The sequence below is a fragment of the Pseudochaenichthys georgianus genome, chromosome 3, assembly GCF_902827115.2.
Source record: "Pseudochaenichthys georgianus chromosome 3, fPseGeo1.2, whole genome shotgun sequence".
In the NCBI taxonomy this organism is placed as follows: domain Eukaryota; kingdom Metazoa; phylum Chordata; class Actinopteri; order Perciformes; family Channichthyidae; genus Pseudochaenichthys; species Pseudochaenichthys georgianus.
In genome coordinates, this window is record NC_047505.1 from 51,183,708 (window position 1) to 51,205,122 (window position 21,415).

A 21,415-nucleotide genomic window follows, 5' to 3' on the forward strand; every position below is an offset into this window, starting at 1 on the left:
AACGGCCACTAGGGAACCTCCTAGATCTATGGATTGTACAGGTAAAACTAACCACCTTTAACTCTACGGGCTCTATGACCGGTCCGCGCCCGCCACCTTTTAAGCGGCGGGCTCCAGCAGGAAAAGCTGGAGGCCGGAAAAGAGTGAGACAGGTAGCGCGCCAAAGTAAAAGTGGAACCGAGAGACAGAACGAGAGCAAGACAGACGGACAATTTAGCTGCTGCGGCTCATATGCAGGTGCGCTTTATAGTCCGGAAAGTACGGTAGTCCTCACATACAGAGCATCAGCCAGTTCCTGAGCAGTGTCCTTCACATGCTGATATCCAAGAGAGGGAGTCACACAGTCACAAGATGGAGGAGTAGAAAGCAGTATTCAATGTTTACTTCAGATTAGCTCCACGTCAGAAATGAGCATGCTTGATGTCTCTCTCCATAGAGGCTGAGTCATCATGTTAATCACATAGCTATCATCTGCGTCAAACAGTCCTGATGCTCTTCTGGGTCATCAGACACCCTGTCATGTTCACAGCTACAGTTGGGATACCTTTGTTATCATGTTCCTCTCATGTTGAAGAGTTCATTCACTATTTTCACAACAAAGGTGTATGTTTCTTCACATGTCGTATTGTTCATGTCCTCTGTTGCTTCGTACGGTCATACGACGCAAACTGTTAGAGACAGTTCTTGTTTTGGGAAAAGGTCACTCAGTTACCACCTAGTGGCGACCCTTTGTAGTCCATCGATGTTAAAAGACTACCCACAATGACGGGCGACCTGTATGGAGACGCAGACGAAACACATTTCCTAATTGTTTGATTCTATAACAGGAAGAAAGACAATCCGAGTTAGCTTTTTAAACATCTTAGAGCTGCTTTTGTTTTGATAGTTTTTATGTATATGCCTTTACTTGTTGACTATGTCATCATAACTTTGAGTAAGCTAATAACTTGCCCGTTGGAGATGTCTGTTCTAAAAGGTGTCTATAGTTGCTTAAAAATAAAAATAAACTATCTCTATATACCTGTAATAATACCTGTAGTAATGCCTGTAGTAATGCCTGTAGTAATACCTGTAGTAATACCTGTAGTAATACCTGTAGTAATGCCTGTAGTAATGCCTGTAGTAATACCTGTAGTAATACCTGTAGTAATGCCTGTAGTAATACCTGTAGTAATACCTGTAGTAATACCTGTAGTAATACCTGTAGTAATACCTGTAGTAATACCTGTAGTAATGCCTGTAGTAATACCTGTAATAATACCTGTAGTAATACCTGTAGTAATGCCTGTAGTAATACCTGTAATAATACCTGTAATAATGCCTGTAGTAATACCTGTAGTAATACCTGTAGTAATACCTGTAATAATACCTGTAGTAATGCCTGTAGTAATACCTGTAATAATACCTGTAGTAATGCCTGTAGTAATACCTGTAATAATGCCTGTAGTAATGCCTGTAGTAATGCCTGTAGTAATGCCTGTAGTAATACCTGTAGTAATGCCTGTAGTAATGCCTGTAGTAATACCTGTAATAATACCTGTAGTAATACCTGTAGTAATACCTGTAATAATACCTGTAATAATACCTGTAGTAATACCTGTAGTAATACCTGTAATAATACCTGTAATAATACCTGTAGTAATACCTGTAGTAATACCTGTAGTAATGCCTGTAGTAATACCTGTAATAATAATACCTGTAGTAATAATACCTGTAGTAATACCTGTAGTAATACCTGTAGTAATACCTGTAGTAATACCTGTAGTAATAATACCTGTAGTAATGCCTGTAGTAATACCTGTCGTAATGCCTGTAATAATACCTGTTGTAATACCTGTCGTAATACCTGTCGTAATGCCTGTAATAATACCTGTTGTAATACCTGTAGTAATACCTCTAGTAATACCTGTAGTAATGCTGTCTCCTCACCTCCAGGGGGCAGTGTTTGCTGAGGTTGCCCCTGGAGCCCCCCAGGAGAGGAGCAACAACTCCATGATGTCCGACACTGCTGAAAACACTCAGCTCCAAGAAAGGTGACGTTTTATTTTTCACGACATCTTCCTCCAGATGTTTTTGTATGTGATTGGTTGAGCTTCATTGAAGAAGTATCGGAGAGGCAAAGTCAGAGGACACTAAGAGCTAGAAACATTAGCGTTTAACGGCACTATCCCCCCTTTTATTGTTTTTTTATTCTTTTGTTTATTTGTGTATTTTGTGTGTATGTAATATCATTTGTGTTTTTAATATTTTATTTTTTATTGTGTCTTTTTCTGTCTTCATTTTGCAGCATGAGTAATCTGTCGTACACTTTTGGACTATTTTACTATATTTATTCTCTTGCCTATTTTACCTTCTTGAGTGTGTATCATGTGCACATGCTGCATGTGTCCTAAATATTTAAATATCCCCAAATTCTACAAACGTAAAATTAGGGAATCTGCTTCTTTACCGATACATATCTAATGTTTTATTTATTATTTTTAACCCATTTATTTCTTGTATTTATTATGTGTGTCTACATTTGACTGAGTGGATTATCTGTTGTTTGACTTTTGGATTATTCCATTGTTGCCTATTTGACCTTACCTGCTGCTTATTTGCTCATAACCGCTGACTATTAAAGCACAGAGGGCTGCGTCCTGTGTGAGAAGAGTGCTTTACAAATAACGATGTATTGTCATTCAGGCTGCTGGAGCTGGAGCAGAGTTTAACAGACGAGAGATCGAGAAGAGAGATGGCAGAAGAGGCTCTACGACTCGCTGAGGACCGAGCCAAGAGGTCGCTAATCTTTCATTGTTTCTGTTTAATACCAGAGGAGGGAAGTAGTGGAGTACAAATACTTCGTGACTGTACTTAAGTACATTTTTATGGTATCAGTACTTTACTCCACTACTTATACTTTTTACTTTGACTTCTTACATTTTCAGAACAGGCTGGTTACTTTAGTTTGAATCTGTGTTTGGTGGCGTGGTTATTATTATTACAGTACATTGCATTTAGCTGACGCTTTTATCCAAAGCGACTTACAATAAGTGCATTCGACCAGGAAGACACAACCTTGAAGAAAAAAGAATCATATAAGTACATCAGGTTTCATAGAGCCAATCAGTTCAAGTGCTACTCAACTGGCTGTAGATAAGCCAGCCCTTTATTAGTATATAAGTGCTTTGTTAATAGTTCTATCGCTCGAGGTGGAGTCGAAAGAGATGAGTTTTCAGTCTGCGCCGGAAGGTGTGTAAGCTATCTGCCGTCCTGATGGCAATGTCTCATTCCACCATTTTGGAGCCAGGATAGCAAACCCACGTGTTTTTGCGGATGGGAACTTGGGTCCCCCTCGCAGCGACTATTATTCAACATTCATTAGCTAACATTGACATTATTGTTCTATTAATATAAAGGGAGGTCAGCTACTCTTTAAAACAGCTAGCTGCTAGTTATGGGTACTTTTGACTTAAGTACATTTCAAAGCCTCTTTACTTTTACTCGAGTAAAGAAGTTTAGTCAGTACTTCTACTTTTACCAGAGTATTTTTAAACACGAGTATCTGTACTTCTACTTGAGTAAAGGATGTGTGCACTTTGGCCATCTCTGATTAATACACACACACACACACACACACACACACACACACACGTGCAGTATATATTCAACCATGCATAGTACAGAGTTTTTCAAAAAGCTTTTGTCTTGCAGTGTGAGCTCCAGTCCGAGGGATTTCAACATCGAGATGGAAACAGAGGAGGAGTGGGAAGCTCTGAGTCTGAACCCGAACCAGCCCCTCATAACAAGAAAGGTACGCTGATGACAGCAAATATATATATATACTTTTGTTTATTCAGCCCTTGCTACAAACGCCTTGAGAGGAAATTGAAAAAAGGTGTGATTGAAATAGTTTTATCTCCTGTGTTTTTGATTTAAGAAGTGATTTACCACAATTGTATTTCTGCCTTTCAGGGCTTCCGTACTTTCCTCATCAAAACAAGCCTGTAAATAAACGTGTGTTCCTGGTTCCTTATATTCAGATGAAACAGTAAAGCGTCATCGCATTGTGGGGGAAATCTTTTGGAGCAAGAGCACTGGAAAACACACATTTGAATAGAATATGGAGATGTCCTTTATGAGCAAATGTACCCGGGTTTTAAACGTATTTTCTTCAAACCATCACACGTTCAGACTCCATTTCCAGACTCCGTTCAGTCACGTGATTAGCTCAATACTTTTAAATCAGAAACAGGTTTATCACCAGGTAGGTTGACACGTACAAGGAATTTGACTTGGTGTCGTGGTGCATACATTAAAGGTGGGGTAGGTAAGTTTCAGAAACCGGCTCGAGATACACTTTTTGTTATAGTCCATGGAATGCTCTTAACATCCCGATAGCAATGAATATCTGAAGTGCTTTGACAACAAATCCATAAAAGAATGTCATCTGTAGAAGCCGTAATACTGTAAAAAGTACAACCAATCCGTTTAGCCGGGCCTACCTACCTGTCAGCCTTCCATCGGGACACACACTTATCTCGTGCCCTCATTGGTCATGTGCGCGTTCGTGTGTGTTGGGGGCGGGGCTCTGTGAGGAAGTGGCAGATTTTCTCCGGTTGTGTATTTTCAAATTCTAGCGATCTCGAGCCGGTTTCTCAAACTTACCTACCCCACCTTTAAAGTAAAACAAAAATGTAAAAACACAGATAGAGAACTAATTTAAGAATACTATGATAACATAAAAATAAGAATACAAAAATTAAATAAAGCAGTATTTACATTGAAATAGAATGGAATAAAAGATATGCAATAAAAACAAAACGGACACTCGGAACAAAACAATGAAATACTCCTTTATGACACTCCAGCCAACTATGACGGGTTTTAAACTTATTTTCTTCAAACCATCACACATTCAGATTAAGAAGCGTGTCGCTGGAACATGATTGGCTCAATACTCTAACAATAAAACAGTGAAACTCTCCTTTATGACACTTTGTTCTGTGTGTTTTCAGATGAAAGGAGGCGTGGTGGAGTGTCGCCGCTGGATCAGGGGGCGGAGCCTCTACTTTTCGCGCCTGCTCACGAGCCGCGCCCGCTCTCGACATCTCTTCCTCTTCTACCTGCTCTCCGTCCACCTGCTGCTCCTCATGTGCCTCACCGGCGCCCTGTAGACCGGCTAATAGCTCACAGAAACATCAAAGTAAAAGTCCGATTTTAGCTCATACTTTTTATATCCTCTGTGTGTGATAACGCATGGCGAAACACTACAAGAGGCGCACCTGCATTAGTGGAGAGGATGTTAAAGTTACGTTTTGCAGGTTTTATGTGAAACTCCTCCACAAAATGTAATGTATTTTTTATTTATCAGATGTTTTTTTTGTAAAATGTAACAGTGAGTTTCCTTTAAATTAACACAGAGGTTTTTCTTTACATATTATTAAGTAATTATTTAAGCCTTAAAATATCCTCTTTCCCTTGCTGTATTATTTAGGTGTGCTGTCTTCAGTTTGTTTTAAAATCCAAATGAGGAAGAAAGACGAGGAAATACAGTTTACTTTTTGACACAAGATAAAGAAGAAAATACTTGAGTAAAGCCTAAGAAGGTGCAGAAAGCCATATCCTTTGTTAACACTACTATTTAAATGTCACACGTTTGCACCAGCTGCTGCTTCCTCTCACGCCTGGTTTCATATCTTGCACATAATCGTGATGCTGAGTTTCAACTATGCACTGACGCTCCAAAAGTGTACATAATAATCATGTGATATAATGTCAGAAGCACTACACACCCTGTCTGCTCTTGAACTGCAAACCCAACGTAGTTTTACATGTGCCCGTTAAATAAAGACAGACGAAGGTTCGATATTTGCTAACTCTAAGTGGCTGAAAGGTGCGAACGCGCTGCAGCGGATCAAGACACCACAACAACACAAATGTTCCAAAACACATGCAGATGCATCGTTACCAACTTGACGAGACACGCGCAAGTGCAAAATGCCACAAGAAGCTAAATACACAACGGAGACCAGGGGACACTAAAAAGTGACGCACACAGCTGGGAGACCAGGGGACACTAAACAATGACGCACACAGCTGGGACCGGAGCGCTTGTTGATGTTCAAGATTACAAAGTCAGTCTGTCTCGTAACTGTAAGTGTTTAGTTTGAAATGACTAGATTAGCTACGTTAGCTAGCTAGCTTACAGCAGATCTGGAGTCATGTGATCACGTTGTTAAAAGCTGATAAATCATTTTAGGTGAGTTTCCAACAGAGACATTAGTTCAGCTTTATAACACTGAACGTCACCAAGCACTCCGGTCCCAGCTGTGTGCGTCACTCTTTAGTGTCCCCTGGTCTCCCAGCTGTGTGCGTCACTCTTTAGTGTCCCCTGGTCTCCCAGCTGTGTGCGTCACTCTTTAGTGTCCCCTGGTCTACCAGCTGTATGCGAGACTTGTTAGTGTCCCCTGGTCTCCCAGCTGTGTGCGTCACTCTTTAGTGTCCCCTGGTCTCCCAGCGGTGTGCGTCACTCTTTAGTGTCCCCTGGTCTCCCAGCTGTGTGCGTCAGTCTTTAGTGTCCCCTGGTCTCCGTTGTGTTTTGAGCTTCTTGCAGCGTTTCCTTTATGCAGAGCTTTCAGTAAACTCTGCACATGTGTCTTCAAGTTCGTTGGCATGTGTTTTGGCACATCTGTGTTTTTGTATTTACATCGTTTCTCCCTTGTCGTAGTGTGTACCTGTCGGCCACCGTAGAAATGTACTGCAAAAGAAAAAAGCAGGCGGTATGAAAGTAATCTGTGTATTTGTGGTTTCTTGTATTTATGAGTAGAGTATTCTGTACATGGGCTGTATTTATGTATATATGCATTTCTATCCTCTCTGCCTGATGACTGTACATTTGTTCTTGATTGTGTATAGTCTGTGATAATAAGAAAGTCGGTCAATTGGCAAGCCAGAAACAGAAGAATGAAACCCCATTGAGATGCTTCCTGGCTTCCTGGCTTGTTAATTGATCCAGTTGTGTAAAGTGAGCGGTTGCTGGTGAGTCTGGTACACTGTCCTCTACTGATCTGTACATAAAGGTGTGATTGATGGACATACAAAACATTGAGCTGAATCTATTTATGGAAAACTACTGAAAAATGATCAGAGGGCATATTTTGTGTACTGCCTGTATTTTTAAGAGCTAGTGATGTGGTCGAACTTTCGGTGACATTAACTCGGTGCAATACTGTGTCGGATCAGCCTTTACCATCTGGAAAAGATTTAATAAAGGGCGATGAACTTTTGTTTGTTTTTGCTTAAATCTGAGTCTTTTATTTACCGTCTGTTGAACCCACTTTGAGTGATGCATTAAAATCACTATTAAGGCTTATTCCGAATTACATGCTCATGTCTAAAGGGTTGTTCTTAGTGTCTGGGGCACACAAAACACTACTGATGAAACGTACAGGAAGGTGCAAGGTACTATAATGATATAAAATGTGTAATGAAAGATTAAAGAACATGCTTTGAAATAACTCAATTACAGCCTTTTGTGTGATTTGATCCGTCTAAGTCAGTGCTTCTCAAAGTGTGGTCCGCGGACCATGGTGGTCCGTGAGCGCCCCTAGTGGTCCGTGAGTATATTGGTAACATTTCACATTTGAAATAAATACATTTACGTTTTCCGCACTCTCGCGGGAATATCTCCGCAATGGAACGAGCTTACGTTTCACTTTCTATTGCATGATAAAGCCCAGGGCAACACCTTCGTCACACATGTTGCCACTTGTTTGTTCCATTTTCAGGCGATTTATAATCTATTCTAGAAAAACGATGTGTTTTGGGATATTTGTGGAGTTAGGTGCGGATATTTGTGGAGTTTGGGGCGGTGGTGGCGAAGTCCATAGGGACTTGGCTTGGCAACTGGAAGGTCACCAGTTCAAGTCCCGGCAAGACCAAGTGCTACCGAGGTGTCCCTGAGCAAGGCACCGTTCCCTACACTGCTCCCCGGGCGCCGTTCAAAATGGCAGCCCACTGCTCCTAACACTAGGATGGGTCAAATGCAGAGGAAAAATTTCCCCAGGGGGATTATAAAGTATATCAAAAATCAAAAAAAAAAAAAAAGGTGGTCCGCGCGTGTTTTTTTATTGGTTAAGTGGTCCTTGGTATGAAAAAGTTTGAGAAACACTGGTCTAAGTGATGACTTAAATATATAGTGCTGAATAAGATTTATTTCACAGAAAGGAAGACGTTTTAAAAGCCTCCCGGAGAGACAGTGCCAACAGATAGTTGAAACTGCTGCACTTTGCTCCCGAACTCACACAATATAGTGCAATTTCAGTGTGACAGTGTGATAGAATATTAAAGTATTACAATTATTAGGTTAAAGAACAGGGTTTCCGAGGACATAAAACAGCTGGATATCATAATATCCATGATGTGCTGGTGGTAAAGTGCTGCAGGGTATCTCTAAATGCCGTGTCTCATCTACGGAGGAACGTTCTGCTGCAGGCTGTTTAAGTCTCAAGTTATTTTATTCCCGCAGTAAATTATACTGACTTTCCTCTCAGGGATAATCAAAGTTTCACATAATTGTTATCTCATCTTCTCAGTAATGGCTCCACACTGACTATAAGTGAAGGCGTACACAAGGGAAACAAACCATCATCCCATTTACATAGTTTTTTACAGAAGTATCCCAGAGTTTACAATCCAAAAAACAAATACTTCCTGATATGTTTTAATTAAATAATGTTGCATCATTGGTTAAAATGTGCAATTTATATTAAAGCAATTTAAATGTTTCATTTGGAGAAAAAAATAATCATTTTTAGACATATCTAAAAATCAAGACTCACACTCCTATTGGCTAGCGCTCCAACACATTGTACGTGAATGGCTAAGGGGCGGGACATCAGTAAGCTGTTGACCAATCACAACAGAGCCAGCCAGTTAACCAATCAGAGCAGACTTCTTGGCTCTGGTTTGAGACAGAGGGTGAAAAGAGTTGCTGCAGCACAGGCAGTATGAGAAGAATAAAGAGCTTTTTGAACATTAAAGCATGGAGACATGTAGAGACACTACATACTGATATACACCTGAACATCAGCAGGAGAGGACTCTTTAAAGTAGAGACACTACATACTGATATACACCTGAACATCAGCAGGAGAGGACTCTTTAAAGTAGAGACACTACATACTGATATACACCTGAACATCAGCAGGAGAGGACTCTTTAAAGTAGAGACACTACATACTGATATACACCTGAACATCAGCAGGAGAGGACTCTTTAAAGTAGAGACACTACATACTGATATACACCTGCACATCAGCAGGAGAGGACTCTTTAAAGCAGAGACACTACATACTGATATACACCTGCACATCAGCAGGAGAGGACTCTTTAAAGTAGAGACACTACATACTGATATACACCTGAACATCAGCAGGATATGCCACCTTTAAGTGAACGTTAAATCAAATTGAGTTCCTAGTTATGTCAAATGTTCTTTTTCGTAGACGTATATGTTCATATTTATCGTTTTTATGTCACATTGGTTTGTATGTGTGCATCTGTTTGTAGTCATTCTGCATCCATGTTTGGTCTTTCTTTTGTTTGGTGGATTTGTGTCTCTGTGACAAAATAAGAAACGTTAGCAGTACATTCAGTTAGGGTCCATGATAACAAGATGTTTTATTAATGCAAACATTTACTGTAATATACATTAAGCCACTAGATGGCAAAGTCTGCTTATTTAACACCTGAACCACAAACCACACCATTATAAGTATTTTAGTATTTTCCCAGATACTCATGAATGGGAGAGAAGGGTTTCAAACTGCATCTCCTCATTATATAAGCCATGGTTAATGGGTTTTCCCCATTCTCCTTTGTATGGAAGAGCTGCAGCTAACATAGTTGACATCCTGCCTTCACGTCCAGCCTTCAATCTCATACATATTAATGAAGAAATTCCCCGTTTACGCCTTTATGCTCTAGTTTCATATCTTTCACTGAGAAAGGGTAGGAGTATTGAAGGGTGTCTTCGATCTTTAGCTATTATCGTCTCCATAGAAGCTCTGTGTTCATTAATCAAAAGTGGGATTACATGTCTGTGCCTTCATGATCAATCACATGTTCCTCTCGCCTCATCAGTTTTCTCCTTTTTTTCCTGTGAAAATATGAAACAGTTTAAGATGAGATATTCTCTTTTTCTTTCTGACAGGGATGATTCACCCATTTCTATATTTACAAGCCTGAACTGCACATGTGTTACTCTTGGATCTCATGATGTGTGTAGGAAACCATGCTCTGGTTCTGACAAAAGTGGAAAGAAATCGGCTTGTTTCACTCCTGCTTCCTTCAGCTCCTCTCCGCCGTCCTCAGGTTGCTGTGACCCACTTTCCTCCAGCTCCAGAGCAAGAGATCCGGAGGAGTTGGAGAGAAAGAGGGCGTGAGGAGGAGAGGTGAAAGCATGTGGGAGTCTGCTATGATTAATGTGCTTTCAGAGATGCAGAGCGGCGAGCAGGGCAGCTGTGATGTGAGCTGCTGGAGGCTGGCTCCGGTACAGGTGCATCCAACACATAAATGACCCCATCTTAATGCATCAGTTTAAAACACACTTCATGTTGGTGGTATTGGATAATATACTGACAACACAACTAGGTTTTATGCATGAATGCTTTTGGGTACAGCACACATAAGCCATTTATACACATATGGGGACATCTTACTTCTTCCTTCTCTCTGTCTGTACCTGTGTCCTCTCATGTTCCCATTAACCCAGCTTCCCCAAATGTCTTTCTTTTTGGTGTCTATATACGCCGGGATCCGGAGTCATGGATGATCCTGCGGTCCTGTGTCCTGGATCGCGAGCCCTGGATCGTGAGTCGTGGCTGTGGTCCTGGATCATCGGTCCTGGATGGATATCCTCGTGGATTCATCTTCCTATTATACACACATGCATTTCCAAACATCTGGACTACCTATGTTGCAAATGTATTATCTTTTCAATTTACACACGGCATCTATTGCACGTCTGTCCGTCCTGGGAGAGGGATCCCTCCTCTGCTGCTCTCCCTGAGGTTTCTCCATTTTTCCCTTTAAACTGGGTTTTCTTCGGAAGTTTTTCCTTGTACGATGTGAGGGTCTAAGGACAGAGGGTGTCGTATTGTCATACTGATATTCTGTACACACTGTGAAGACCACTGAGACAAATGTAACATGTGTGATATTGGGCTATATAAATAAACATTGATTGATTGATTGATTGATTGATTGATTGATTGATTGATTGATTGATTGATATGCACTTACTGTAAACATGCAATTGACAAAATGCATTGCTTTTTCTTTGTCACTTTTCTTTCTCTTACGTTTTGCTTTTTTCCAAAATACTCTATGGTGGCTGAACCGTGCAAATGTGCTGCAAAAGCGAATTAACGCTGAAAAAAACCTGCTACAAATATTATATAGTTGGACGGTTACAACTATCTGAGCAGGAAGGGAGGTATTGTACACGTTGGAACAGCTGTAACACTCTGTGAACTGTAAGTGCAACCATGACCACTTTCTCAGTGGAAATCACAACGGCATTGCATATCTAAAAGTGGTAGAAACTGACCCAAAATATTAATGTTGTAACTTTTTTTATTGTGTAAGTAAATTGTCTCGTACCACCAAAAACAAAAGTGGGTTTCTTTTGTTCAAGTCAAAAATGTTTGGACGATTTTTGACCTGGAAAAGTCAGTTTTGTGCCAACTGACTGGTTTTAATGTGCCATACACAGCTTCATTAGCTAAATGCTATTGTGTGTGTAACACTGTTTTACAAGATTCATCAACTGTAGGGAAAAGTTTTCTTGGAAAAGCAAAACTAGAGTACAAAGTAATGAAGAAAAACAATATGCATTTTGGCCATGTGCTCATTGTAATGCTTAGATTAGTTGCTTTTATGTATTAACGAGTCGAATGTACTGAAAACAGAAGATTCCCCTTTGATATTTAATGTAATATAATTAACTGAACATTTACCACAAAAAGAATCAATGCAACAACAAACAAACATCAGCAAGGTCAACACTTTTAGAATAAATCAGCAAATAATGAAACTCACCCTCCTCAAGGGTAGGAACACCTTGTTCTAGATATTATCGCATATCCATGTCTTTTTGAGAGATTTAAAGTAGATTATCTTTGCATTGGATGCTTCAAACAACAATTCACTTTTAAGACAATTTCACTGAATATCAACGCGATCAGGAAGCCATGTGGAAATAGGAGCTAAATGTACTGTTTTGCACACGTGCCCAAACACGTGCCTTATCCTGGAATAAATGAGGAATTGAAATGGGGCAATGATGATCCTGCAGAGAGGAGATTCTCTCCCGCTGCCAGTCAGAGAGTCGATGGGTTTTATCTTTCCAGGGAAGCAGGCTGGAGTGTGTTCAGATTAATCTGCAGGGGAGCGATCATCAGTCGCTCCACTTTGATCCTCCGGAGGATCGAAGGCAGCAGCGGTGACCTCCTCCTCCTCCTCTTCACAACCAGCCTCTTCCTGTGAATCTCACTCTTACATGTGCTTCATCACCACCGAGGAAATAAAGCCTACAAAGGCTGCAGCGGCTCCGGATGGATTTCACTTTGATGCTTGCATTTGAAATATGGTGTCCCTCAAGGATCAATCTTAGGGTCTGTGACATTTATCCATTTAAAATTCATCTTTCTCAAATTGTATTTTCAGTCCTTCGTGTTTATTTCTTTGTTCATATTAAAAAGATCCATTGGTTCAACACTAATCTTAAAGTATCAACACACGTATTTACTTCCAACTCAAACACGAGGATCAACACGTTGTTCTTCTCTCCTCTTCAATAGTTTTGCATCATCGTTGTAGTGGCTTACATTTGTTACCGTTATTTAGTCCATTCTGCATGGTGGCATATGTCACTGTACAGAAAAACAACGATGAAAGAAGTAGAATAATCTTTTACTTAACACCACAATTAAAAATGTTTTCGAAAGTAACACAATAAACCTACAAATGCGGCAGAAGCTCAGGTTGGATTTCACTTTTATGTTAGCATTTGAAATATGGTGTCCCTCAAGGATCAATCTTAGGGCCTGTGATATTTGTCTTTCTAAGAGTCGTCTTTCTCAAATGTCATTCTGGAAGGATTGTAGTGTTTATTTCTGTGTTCATATTGAAAAGATCCATTGGTTCAACACAAATCTTTAACTATCGACAGACGTATTTACTTCCAACTCAAACGTGAGGATCAACAAGTTGTTCATTTCTCCTCTTCAATCATTTCACATCGTCTTCATCAGCAGATGTTATTTGTTGTACTGATCACATTATTTGAAATAGTGTTACTGTTGTTTTGTCCGTTCTGAATGGTGGCATATGTCACTAAAACACACATCTTTTGCTTAATACCACAATTAAAAGAACAAAACAGTTCGACAATTAGCATAATAGGGCCCCTTTAAGTTACAAGTCAAGATGTCTTGTTAAAAAAAATGCTATAGTTCTAGATATTAAACACATTTCTTTGAGAATCCTTTTAATACATTTGGACTATTTACTGTAGACATCGCATATTGTATATTACCGTGTCATTTCATGCAGCGAGATTTAAATAAACGAGAAACATATTTTATAAATCAAAGGTAGAAAACAATCTTGTTTCCAATTTGCGTTTCATATTCATCTGAACGTCTCTTCGGTTCATTGTGATTCAAACGTTGTTGTCTCTGAGGGGAAACACATGCAGTGATGCAATCAAAGTAATCAACCACATATCAACACAATCTGTTAATGAAGGAGTGTGACCTGAATAACAATAAAGCAACACTTGTATTCCTCTTCTCAAATACTGACAATTTAGTGTCTGAGGTTTCGGAATTGATTGAATGAACGTGGACGTGTTGCAGAGAAGTATTTATTACTTTAGGATAAAGGAGGACATTAACTCTGTACAATACATGAGATCATGGTGAAACACTGAAGTACTTACAAGGCATGAACGTACACAGCGAGTGTGTGTGTGTGTGTGTGTGTGTGTGTGTGTGTGTGTGTGTGTGTGTGTGTGTGTGTGTGTGTGTGTGTGTGTGTGTGTGTGTGTGTGTGTGTGTGTGTGTGTGTGTGTGTGTGTGTGTGTGTGTGTGTGTGTGTGTGTGTGTGTGTGTGTGTGTGTGTGTGTGTGCGTGTGTGTGTTTGTTTGGACTCTGCAGGACTTTACTGCATCACTGCTTTCACTTTCCTCATATTCTCATTTTAGCCACACGTTTTTTTCAGTTTGCCCTATTTAATGTCCCACTTTGCAATTAGGTCTGCTTTTGCAAGAAATCCTCCTGTACTGCAGACTGCTGGGTGTGTGTGTGTGTGTGTGTGTGTGTGTGTGTGTGTGTGTGTGTGTGTGTGTGTGTGTGTGTGTGTGTGTGTGTGTGTGTGTGTGTGTGTGTGTGTGTGTGTGTGTGTGTGTGTGTGTGTGTGTGTGTGTGTGTGTGTGTGTGTGTGTGTGTGTGTGTGTGTGTGTGTGTGTGTGTGTGTGTGTGTGTGAATGCCTCTCAACGTTCACACGTTTCCTTTTTGTCGCCTCTGGAATTGAGTTGCCTTGAAACCGTGCCCTGAGGGACGCCTCGACATTCATCTTGTCTGAACGGCTGCTCAGCCTTCGTCTGACTCAATTTCCTCCTCTTCATCCTCTTCCTCCTCTTCCTCCTCTTCTTTTTTCTACTTCCTGTAAAATGGAGATTTGAAGCGGATTTATAAACGAGAAATACAAACCAAAATATAACTTTTTGTTAATCATTTTCTTGTGTTTTATATATATATATTTTTTTTTCTCAAACATATCATGTATGAGAGTTTTCAGTCTGTGGCTATAAGCATGGTTTTATTGTCTCGTGTTTATATTTGTTTTTTGTCCAATCGGTTTTGTCTAAATTTATTTATGCTGCTTTTTATATATTTATTGATGGACAGCACTTTGGTCAACTCTGTCGTTTTTATATGAGCTATTGGATTCAAACTGTAAGCATTATGATTATCCAAATAAGCGATCTACCAACATCAGTGTTATAAATCTTCTATTGGGCTCCACAAAGATGAATGCATGTCCTGCTCTGTGTGCTAAACATAGTTGTATGTTATGGTGGGCTTCTTCTGCGTGGTGAATCAACACAATTCCTTTCGACTAAAACATTAAAAAGTCCCGATTTTTTATTGGAAAACGTTGATCTAAATAACCTTTTGTTCAATATTCGCCCGTTCACTCTCGTCCTCATTGCAATGGCCTACTTCAGATCGAGTTCCACATTGCAAACCCCCCAATACTCCCAACATGGTTCATTTGTTGCCATAGAAACAAGGTCTTTCCTGGCGACCAGCTCGAGACCCACACCCCCCCCTCCTTCAACCGTACGTAGTCCTGCATGTCCAGATGACTCCCCCCCCCCTCCGTCTGTCCCCCCCCCCCGTCCTCTCAGATCACAACAGGACAAACTGAGGGCTGGAAATGTGCTGACAGCAGCGATGAGAGGTTTTTTGGGGAGAAACTGATTTTGTGAGCATGATGTGAAAGTGCTGAGTGTTTTTTAAATCACAGCAGCTTGAGTAACCTGCACAGACCGAGCTTTCTGATGCAAACTGATGAAGGGACCCTTCTGTTTGATGTGCAAACAACGCACTGCTAATTAGCTAATTTTTACGTTTATTGCTAATTGTTTTGCTTTTATTGCCCCGACATGTGTCTGAATGGTTAGGAACTGCTGTATATTGCAAACAAAGGCAACTCAAAGCAAGCGTATTCATACGGCACATTTCAGTATCATGCAATTCAAAGAGCTTTACAAGAAACCTTACAGGGGCCTTATCCTGCTCCTTTTCATTAGTATGTTTGCCTCTACTGTAACCCTCGTGCTTCGACAGCATTAGCGAGCGCTCCAACACATTGTACGTGATAGGCTAAGGGGCGGGACATCTCTAAGTGGTTGACCAATCACAACAGAGCCGACCAGCTAACCAATCAGAGCAGACTGGGCTCTGGTTTCAGACAGAGGGTGAAAAGAGGTGCTGCAGCACAGTATGAGAGAAATAAAGAGCTTTTTGAACATTAAAGCATGAAGACATGTAGAGACACTACATACTGATATACACCTGAACATCAGCAGGAGAGGACTCTTTAAAGTAGAGACACTACATACTGATATACACCTGAACATCATCAGGAGAGGACTCTTTAAAGTAGAGACACTACATACTGATATACACCTGAACATCATCAGGAGAGGACTCTTTAAAGTAGAGACACTACATACTGATATACACCTGAACATCATCAGGAGAGGACTCTTTAAAGTAGAGACGCTACATACTGATATACACCTGAACATCAGCAGGAGAGGACTCTTTAAAGTAGAGACACTACATACTGATATACACCTGAACATCAGCAGGAGAGGACTCTTTAAAGTAGAGACACTACATACTGATATACACCTGAACATCAGCTGGAGAGGACTCTTTAAAGTAGAGACACTACATACTGATATACACCTGAACATCAGCAGGAGAGGACTCTTTAAAGTAGAGACACTACATACTGATATACACCTGAACATCAGCAGGAGAGGACTCTTTAAAGTAGAGACACTACATACTGATATACACCTGAACATCAGCAGGAGAGGACTCTTTAAAGTAGAGACACTACATACTGATATACACCTGAACATCAGCAGGAGAGGACTCTTTAAAGTAGAGACACTACATACTGATATACACCTGAACATCAGCAGGAGAGGACTCTTTAAAGTAGAGACACTACATACTGATATACACCTGAACATCAGCAGGAGAGGACTCTTTAAAGTAGAGACTCTACATACTGATATACACCTGAACATCAGCAGGAGAGGACTCTTTAAAGTAGAGACTCTACATACTGATATACACCTGAACATCAGCAGGAGAGGACTCTTTAAAGTAGAGACACTACATAGTGATATACACCTGAACATCAGCAGGAGAGGACTCTTTAAAGCAGAGACACTACATACTGATATACACCTGAACATCAGCAGGAGAGGACTCGTTAAAGTAGAGACACTACATACTGATATACACCTGAACATCAGCAGGAGAGGACTCTTTAAAGTAGAGACACTACATACTGATATACACCTGAACATCATCAGGAGAGGACTCTTTAAAGTAGAGACACTACATACTGATATACACCTGAACATCAGCAGGAGAGGACTCTTTAAAGTAGAGACACTACATACTGATATACACCTGAACATCAGCAGGAGAGGACTCTTTAAAGTAGAGACACTACATACTGATATACACCTGAACATCAGCAGGAGAGGACTCTTTAAAGTAGAGACACTACATACTGATATACACCTGAACATCAGCAGGAGAGGACTCTTTAAAGTAGAGACACTACATACTGATATACACCTGAACATCGGCAGGAGAGGACTCTTTAAAGTAGAGACACTACATACTGATATACACCTGAACATCAGCAGGAGAGGACTCTTTAAAGTAGAGACACTACATACTGATATACACCTGAACATCAGCAGGAGAGGACTCTTTAAAGTAGAGACACTACATACTGATATACACCTGAACATCGGCAGTAGAGGACTCTTTAAAGTAGAGACACTACATACTGATATACACCTGAACATCAGCAGGAGAGAACTCTTTAAAGTAGAGACACTACATACTGATATTTGATAAGCAGGTTAGCACTGTAGTCAAGACCTGCTTTTTCAAAATACGACTATTGGCTAAGACCAAGTCGTTGTTATCTTTAGACCTAGAAAGGGTTATCAACGCCTTTGATACCTCGAGACTGGATTACTGCAACGCTCTGTGTGTGGGTATGGACCAGGCCTCAATTAGACGCCTGCAGCTAGTTCAGAACGCAGCTGCACGTCTTCTCACTGGCCATAAAAAGCGTGGCCACATCACCCCAATTCTGGCCTCACTGCACTGGCTTCCAGTTCGGTTCAGAATAGATTTTAAACTCCTTTTATTTGTTTTCAAAGCCCTAAATGGGCTGGCTCCGGCCTATATAGCCGAACTCCTCCAGCGCTACACCCCAGGCAGAGCCTTAAGGTCGGCTGACCAGCTGCTGTTGATAGTGCCGAAGACCAGGCTCAAAACCCGAGGGCATCGAGCTTTCGCAGCGGCTGGCCCCCGGCTCTGGAACACTTTGCCCCTCCATGTGAGGTCGGCCCAGACCCTGGGGGTTTTAAATCAACTCTTAAAACTCACTTTTCTCTCTCTGGCTTTTGTTTAATTATGTATTTATTTAGTTATCCTCAGAATTGATACTATTTTTAATATTATTAAATGTTATTAATATTATTGGGGTTTTATGGGGTTTCAGTTTCTTATGATTAGTAGGTTGGGGGCGGGGAGACCTGAGAGAGGGTTCTGACTGGACTGACTGGTTGCTATGTCTGGTTGCTTGGAGCTGAGTTGGTATAACCCTGAATTAGATTAGAACATTTTAGAAATACGAGGAATAACCTCTTGGTGTTATAAACCGTTTTGTAATTACTTCTTCATCCATTTTTGGATCTCTGCTGGGTTTTCTTTTAAAACCTTAAACCCCCCCTTGGGCTTGGTCCCTCCCGTCTCCCTCTGCGGATCTAAGGTCCGGTAGAGGGGGTGGGGCACAGAGTCGCTCATCCAGGCGTGGGAGTGCTGACGAAGAGATAGGTTGTTGTGCTCTCTATCTCTGGTTCTTATCCTGCATGTTCTCCCTGGACTAGAGGGGACGCCTGTTCAGCTGTTTCTCACTATATCCTTCCTTCCCCGTTCACCTGGAACTATTCCAGGAGAGTGTTGACGTTGACTCGTTGGGCCTTTCCTCCTGTACTTGTTTGTTCCCCAGTTCTTTCCTTTACCTGAATCTAGGAGAGGGCATTCAGGCCTCTCTACTTCCTTCTTTTGACTAGTTTAGTTTTTCACCCCCTTTCCCTTGAACTAATGTATACGGGAGAGTGCATTTACGTAGTCACGTTTTGCCTCTCGGCGTATACTTTGACTTCCTGTCTCTCTGGAGAGTGCTAGTACGTTGGATACGTTGGGCCTTCTCACTGTTGTCCCTCTTCACCAGTACCCCATGTCCCCTCTTCATAATTTGGGTCTTCATAATCTCCACCCTATTCTAAGGGGAAGCATGATGGTGCCTTTTCTTTTCAATTTCTGGCTTTGTGTTTCTTCACCTCTTACTCGTTTAATATTTAGGAGAATGCATTCACGTAGTCACGTTGTGCCACTCTTCCCCTGTTTCTGGCTGTTCTCTTCATTCCCTTGTTTCTCTGAGAAGAGAAGACATACTATTCTAAAAAGGAGCTGAGACATGGTGTCTCTTCACTTGTCCACTTGAGGGGTCAGAGTTCATAAGGTGAGGTATTCCATGAGCGGTGTGCGCCGGCCGGGGCCTTTACCTTGGACTTCTAATAGAACTGCTCGGGTCTTGATAGACTGAGTGGGAAGTTCATGAGATCTTTCTAGAGGGTTGTCAAGAATAGCTCTTATCCAATGACCTTCTCCCTCTCTGTCTGTGTCTGTGTCTTCTCTTGTTCCGATTAACCCAGCCAAATCTTTCTTCTTGTTTTGTATCTATATCTACGCCGGGATCCGGAGTCGAGGCTGATCCTCTTGCTGTAGTCCTGTGTCCTGGATCCTCTATCCTGAGTTCTGGATTAAGTCGTGGACTTCGGGTCGTGGCTGAACCGGTCTCTGCGGTCCTGCCTTGGGTCTCGTCATGCTGCTTCCCTGATGGCTTCCTCAGGATTGTAGCTGACATCCTCGTGGATTCATCTTCTGATTACAGACACATGCATTTCCTAACATTCGGTCTATACGCTGTAAAATGTATTATCTCTTGGATTCACACACGGCATCTATTGCAGTCTGTCCGTCCTGGGAGAGGGATCCCTCCTCTGCTGCTCTCCCTGAGGTTTCTCCCATGTTCCCTTAAACTGTGGGTTTTCTCCGGAAGTGTTTCCTTGTACGATGTGAGGGTCTAAGGACAGAGGGTCTAAGGATAGAGGGTCTAAGGACAGAGGGTCTAAGGACAGAGGGTGTCGTATTGTCATACTGATATTCTGAACAATCTGTGCTGTTGTATTTGCTGTAAAGTGTCTCTACTGTAGGCTATTTTTATTATATGTACAGCACTTTGGCTCGACCAAAAATCGTTTATAAATGTGCTGTATAAATAAAACTTGATTTGATATGAACCTGAAAATGAGCAGAATATGATATCAAAATATCAAAAATGTATTATAATTTCATGGGAAAGACTTTTTGTCAGTGGTCCCATTCCTTCTTAAGCATCAAAAGGACTTTCCAGGCCCACATGCAAGGTGCAGAAAGAAGCTTAAAAAATACCAAAATAACTTCAATTTCTATTCAATGCAGTGAAGCACTTTTAATGACCAATCAACTCCACACACTTCCAACGACCCGTGGGAATCATGTTTTAAATAACTCTTCCGTTAAAATTATGTAAAGGCTTTAACGTATGCAGATTCAAGAGCGTGATCGCTTCCGGAGGTTTCTTCCATGTTCTCCTTTGGAGATGTTTGGGAGAATCACTCTCTTGAGGGGCTCCGTTATGATTTGTGATGTTGGGCTATAGATAAAATGCACATTGGTGATTGAGTCTGGCGTTGTCGAACGGACCGCTGAAGCGTCCTGTTGTTCATTGAAGTGGTTTATATGTGAGTGGAAGCTGAACTCCTGTAATAAAGGAGAATGATTGACACTCCGGACACACCAGCAGATGTTTCAGCTTCTCATCTCCCCAGAGAAAAGACAGAAGATGATTTGTGAGTAGGGGGTTTCTTTCCTTTTCATTCCCATTTAATTATACACCGTTAAGTCCATGCTTTGTTTCTCGGGGACCAACGTGATTGGATCTAAACCCTTAAGCGAACAATCCCCCATTAATGTAATCACCGGTTTATCAGTTGCTGCCTCCGCGGTGAACAAAACGCCAATTATTGGTGAATTGAATGTTGAAAGCAGATTTCAATCAGGAGAGACTTCATTTTGTTTAAAGAACATTTATTGGCACGTGTCATATGATAAATGTTAAGTCTTTGGCGATTAGAGCCTGATCCTGAAATGGTATATCTAAATGGGGAAATGCAGCCGTGAGCATATAGGGAACCCCCGGGGTCTAGACACTGGTGATGATGATGAAGATCTGGGTCTGATGAGGAGATGGGATGAAGAGGAGGTGTGAGGAGGTCTTTGGATTAGCTCTCCTGGCACTGGATGTGATGAAAGGAGGTGGCTGGGGAGGAGGTGGAGAGGAGGTGGAGAGGAGGAGGTGGATGTGGAGGAGGTGGATGTGGCGGAGGTGGATGGGGAGGAGGTGGATGGGGAGGAGGTGGAG

General features: G+C 41.3%; 1 protein-coding gene across 1 annotated transcript in view; it reads left to right on the forward strand.

The window, feature by feature from the left end:
• Positions 1–5,309, forward strand: part of LOC117442784 (golgin subfamily B member 1-like) — a 51,310-nt gene extending 46,001 nt beyond the window's left edge. Inside the window, 4 exon segments of the mRNA XM_071202735.1 lie at positions 1,936–2,033; positions 2,686–2,778; positions 3,694–3,793; positions 4,998–5,309. Coding sequence (XP_071058836.1) covers positions 1,936–2,033; positions 2,686–2,778; positions 3,694–3,793; positions 4,998–5,156 — 450 coding nt within the window. The 3' untranslated portion in view covers positions 5,157–5,309.
• Positions 5,310–21,415: the final 16,106 nt, after the last annotated feature.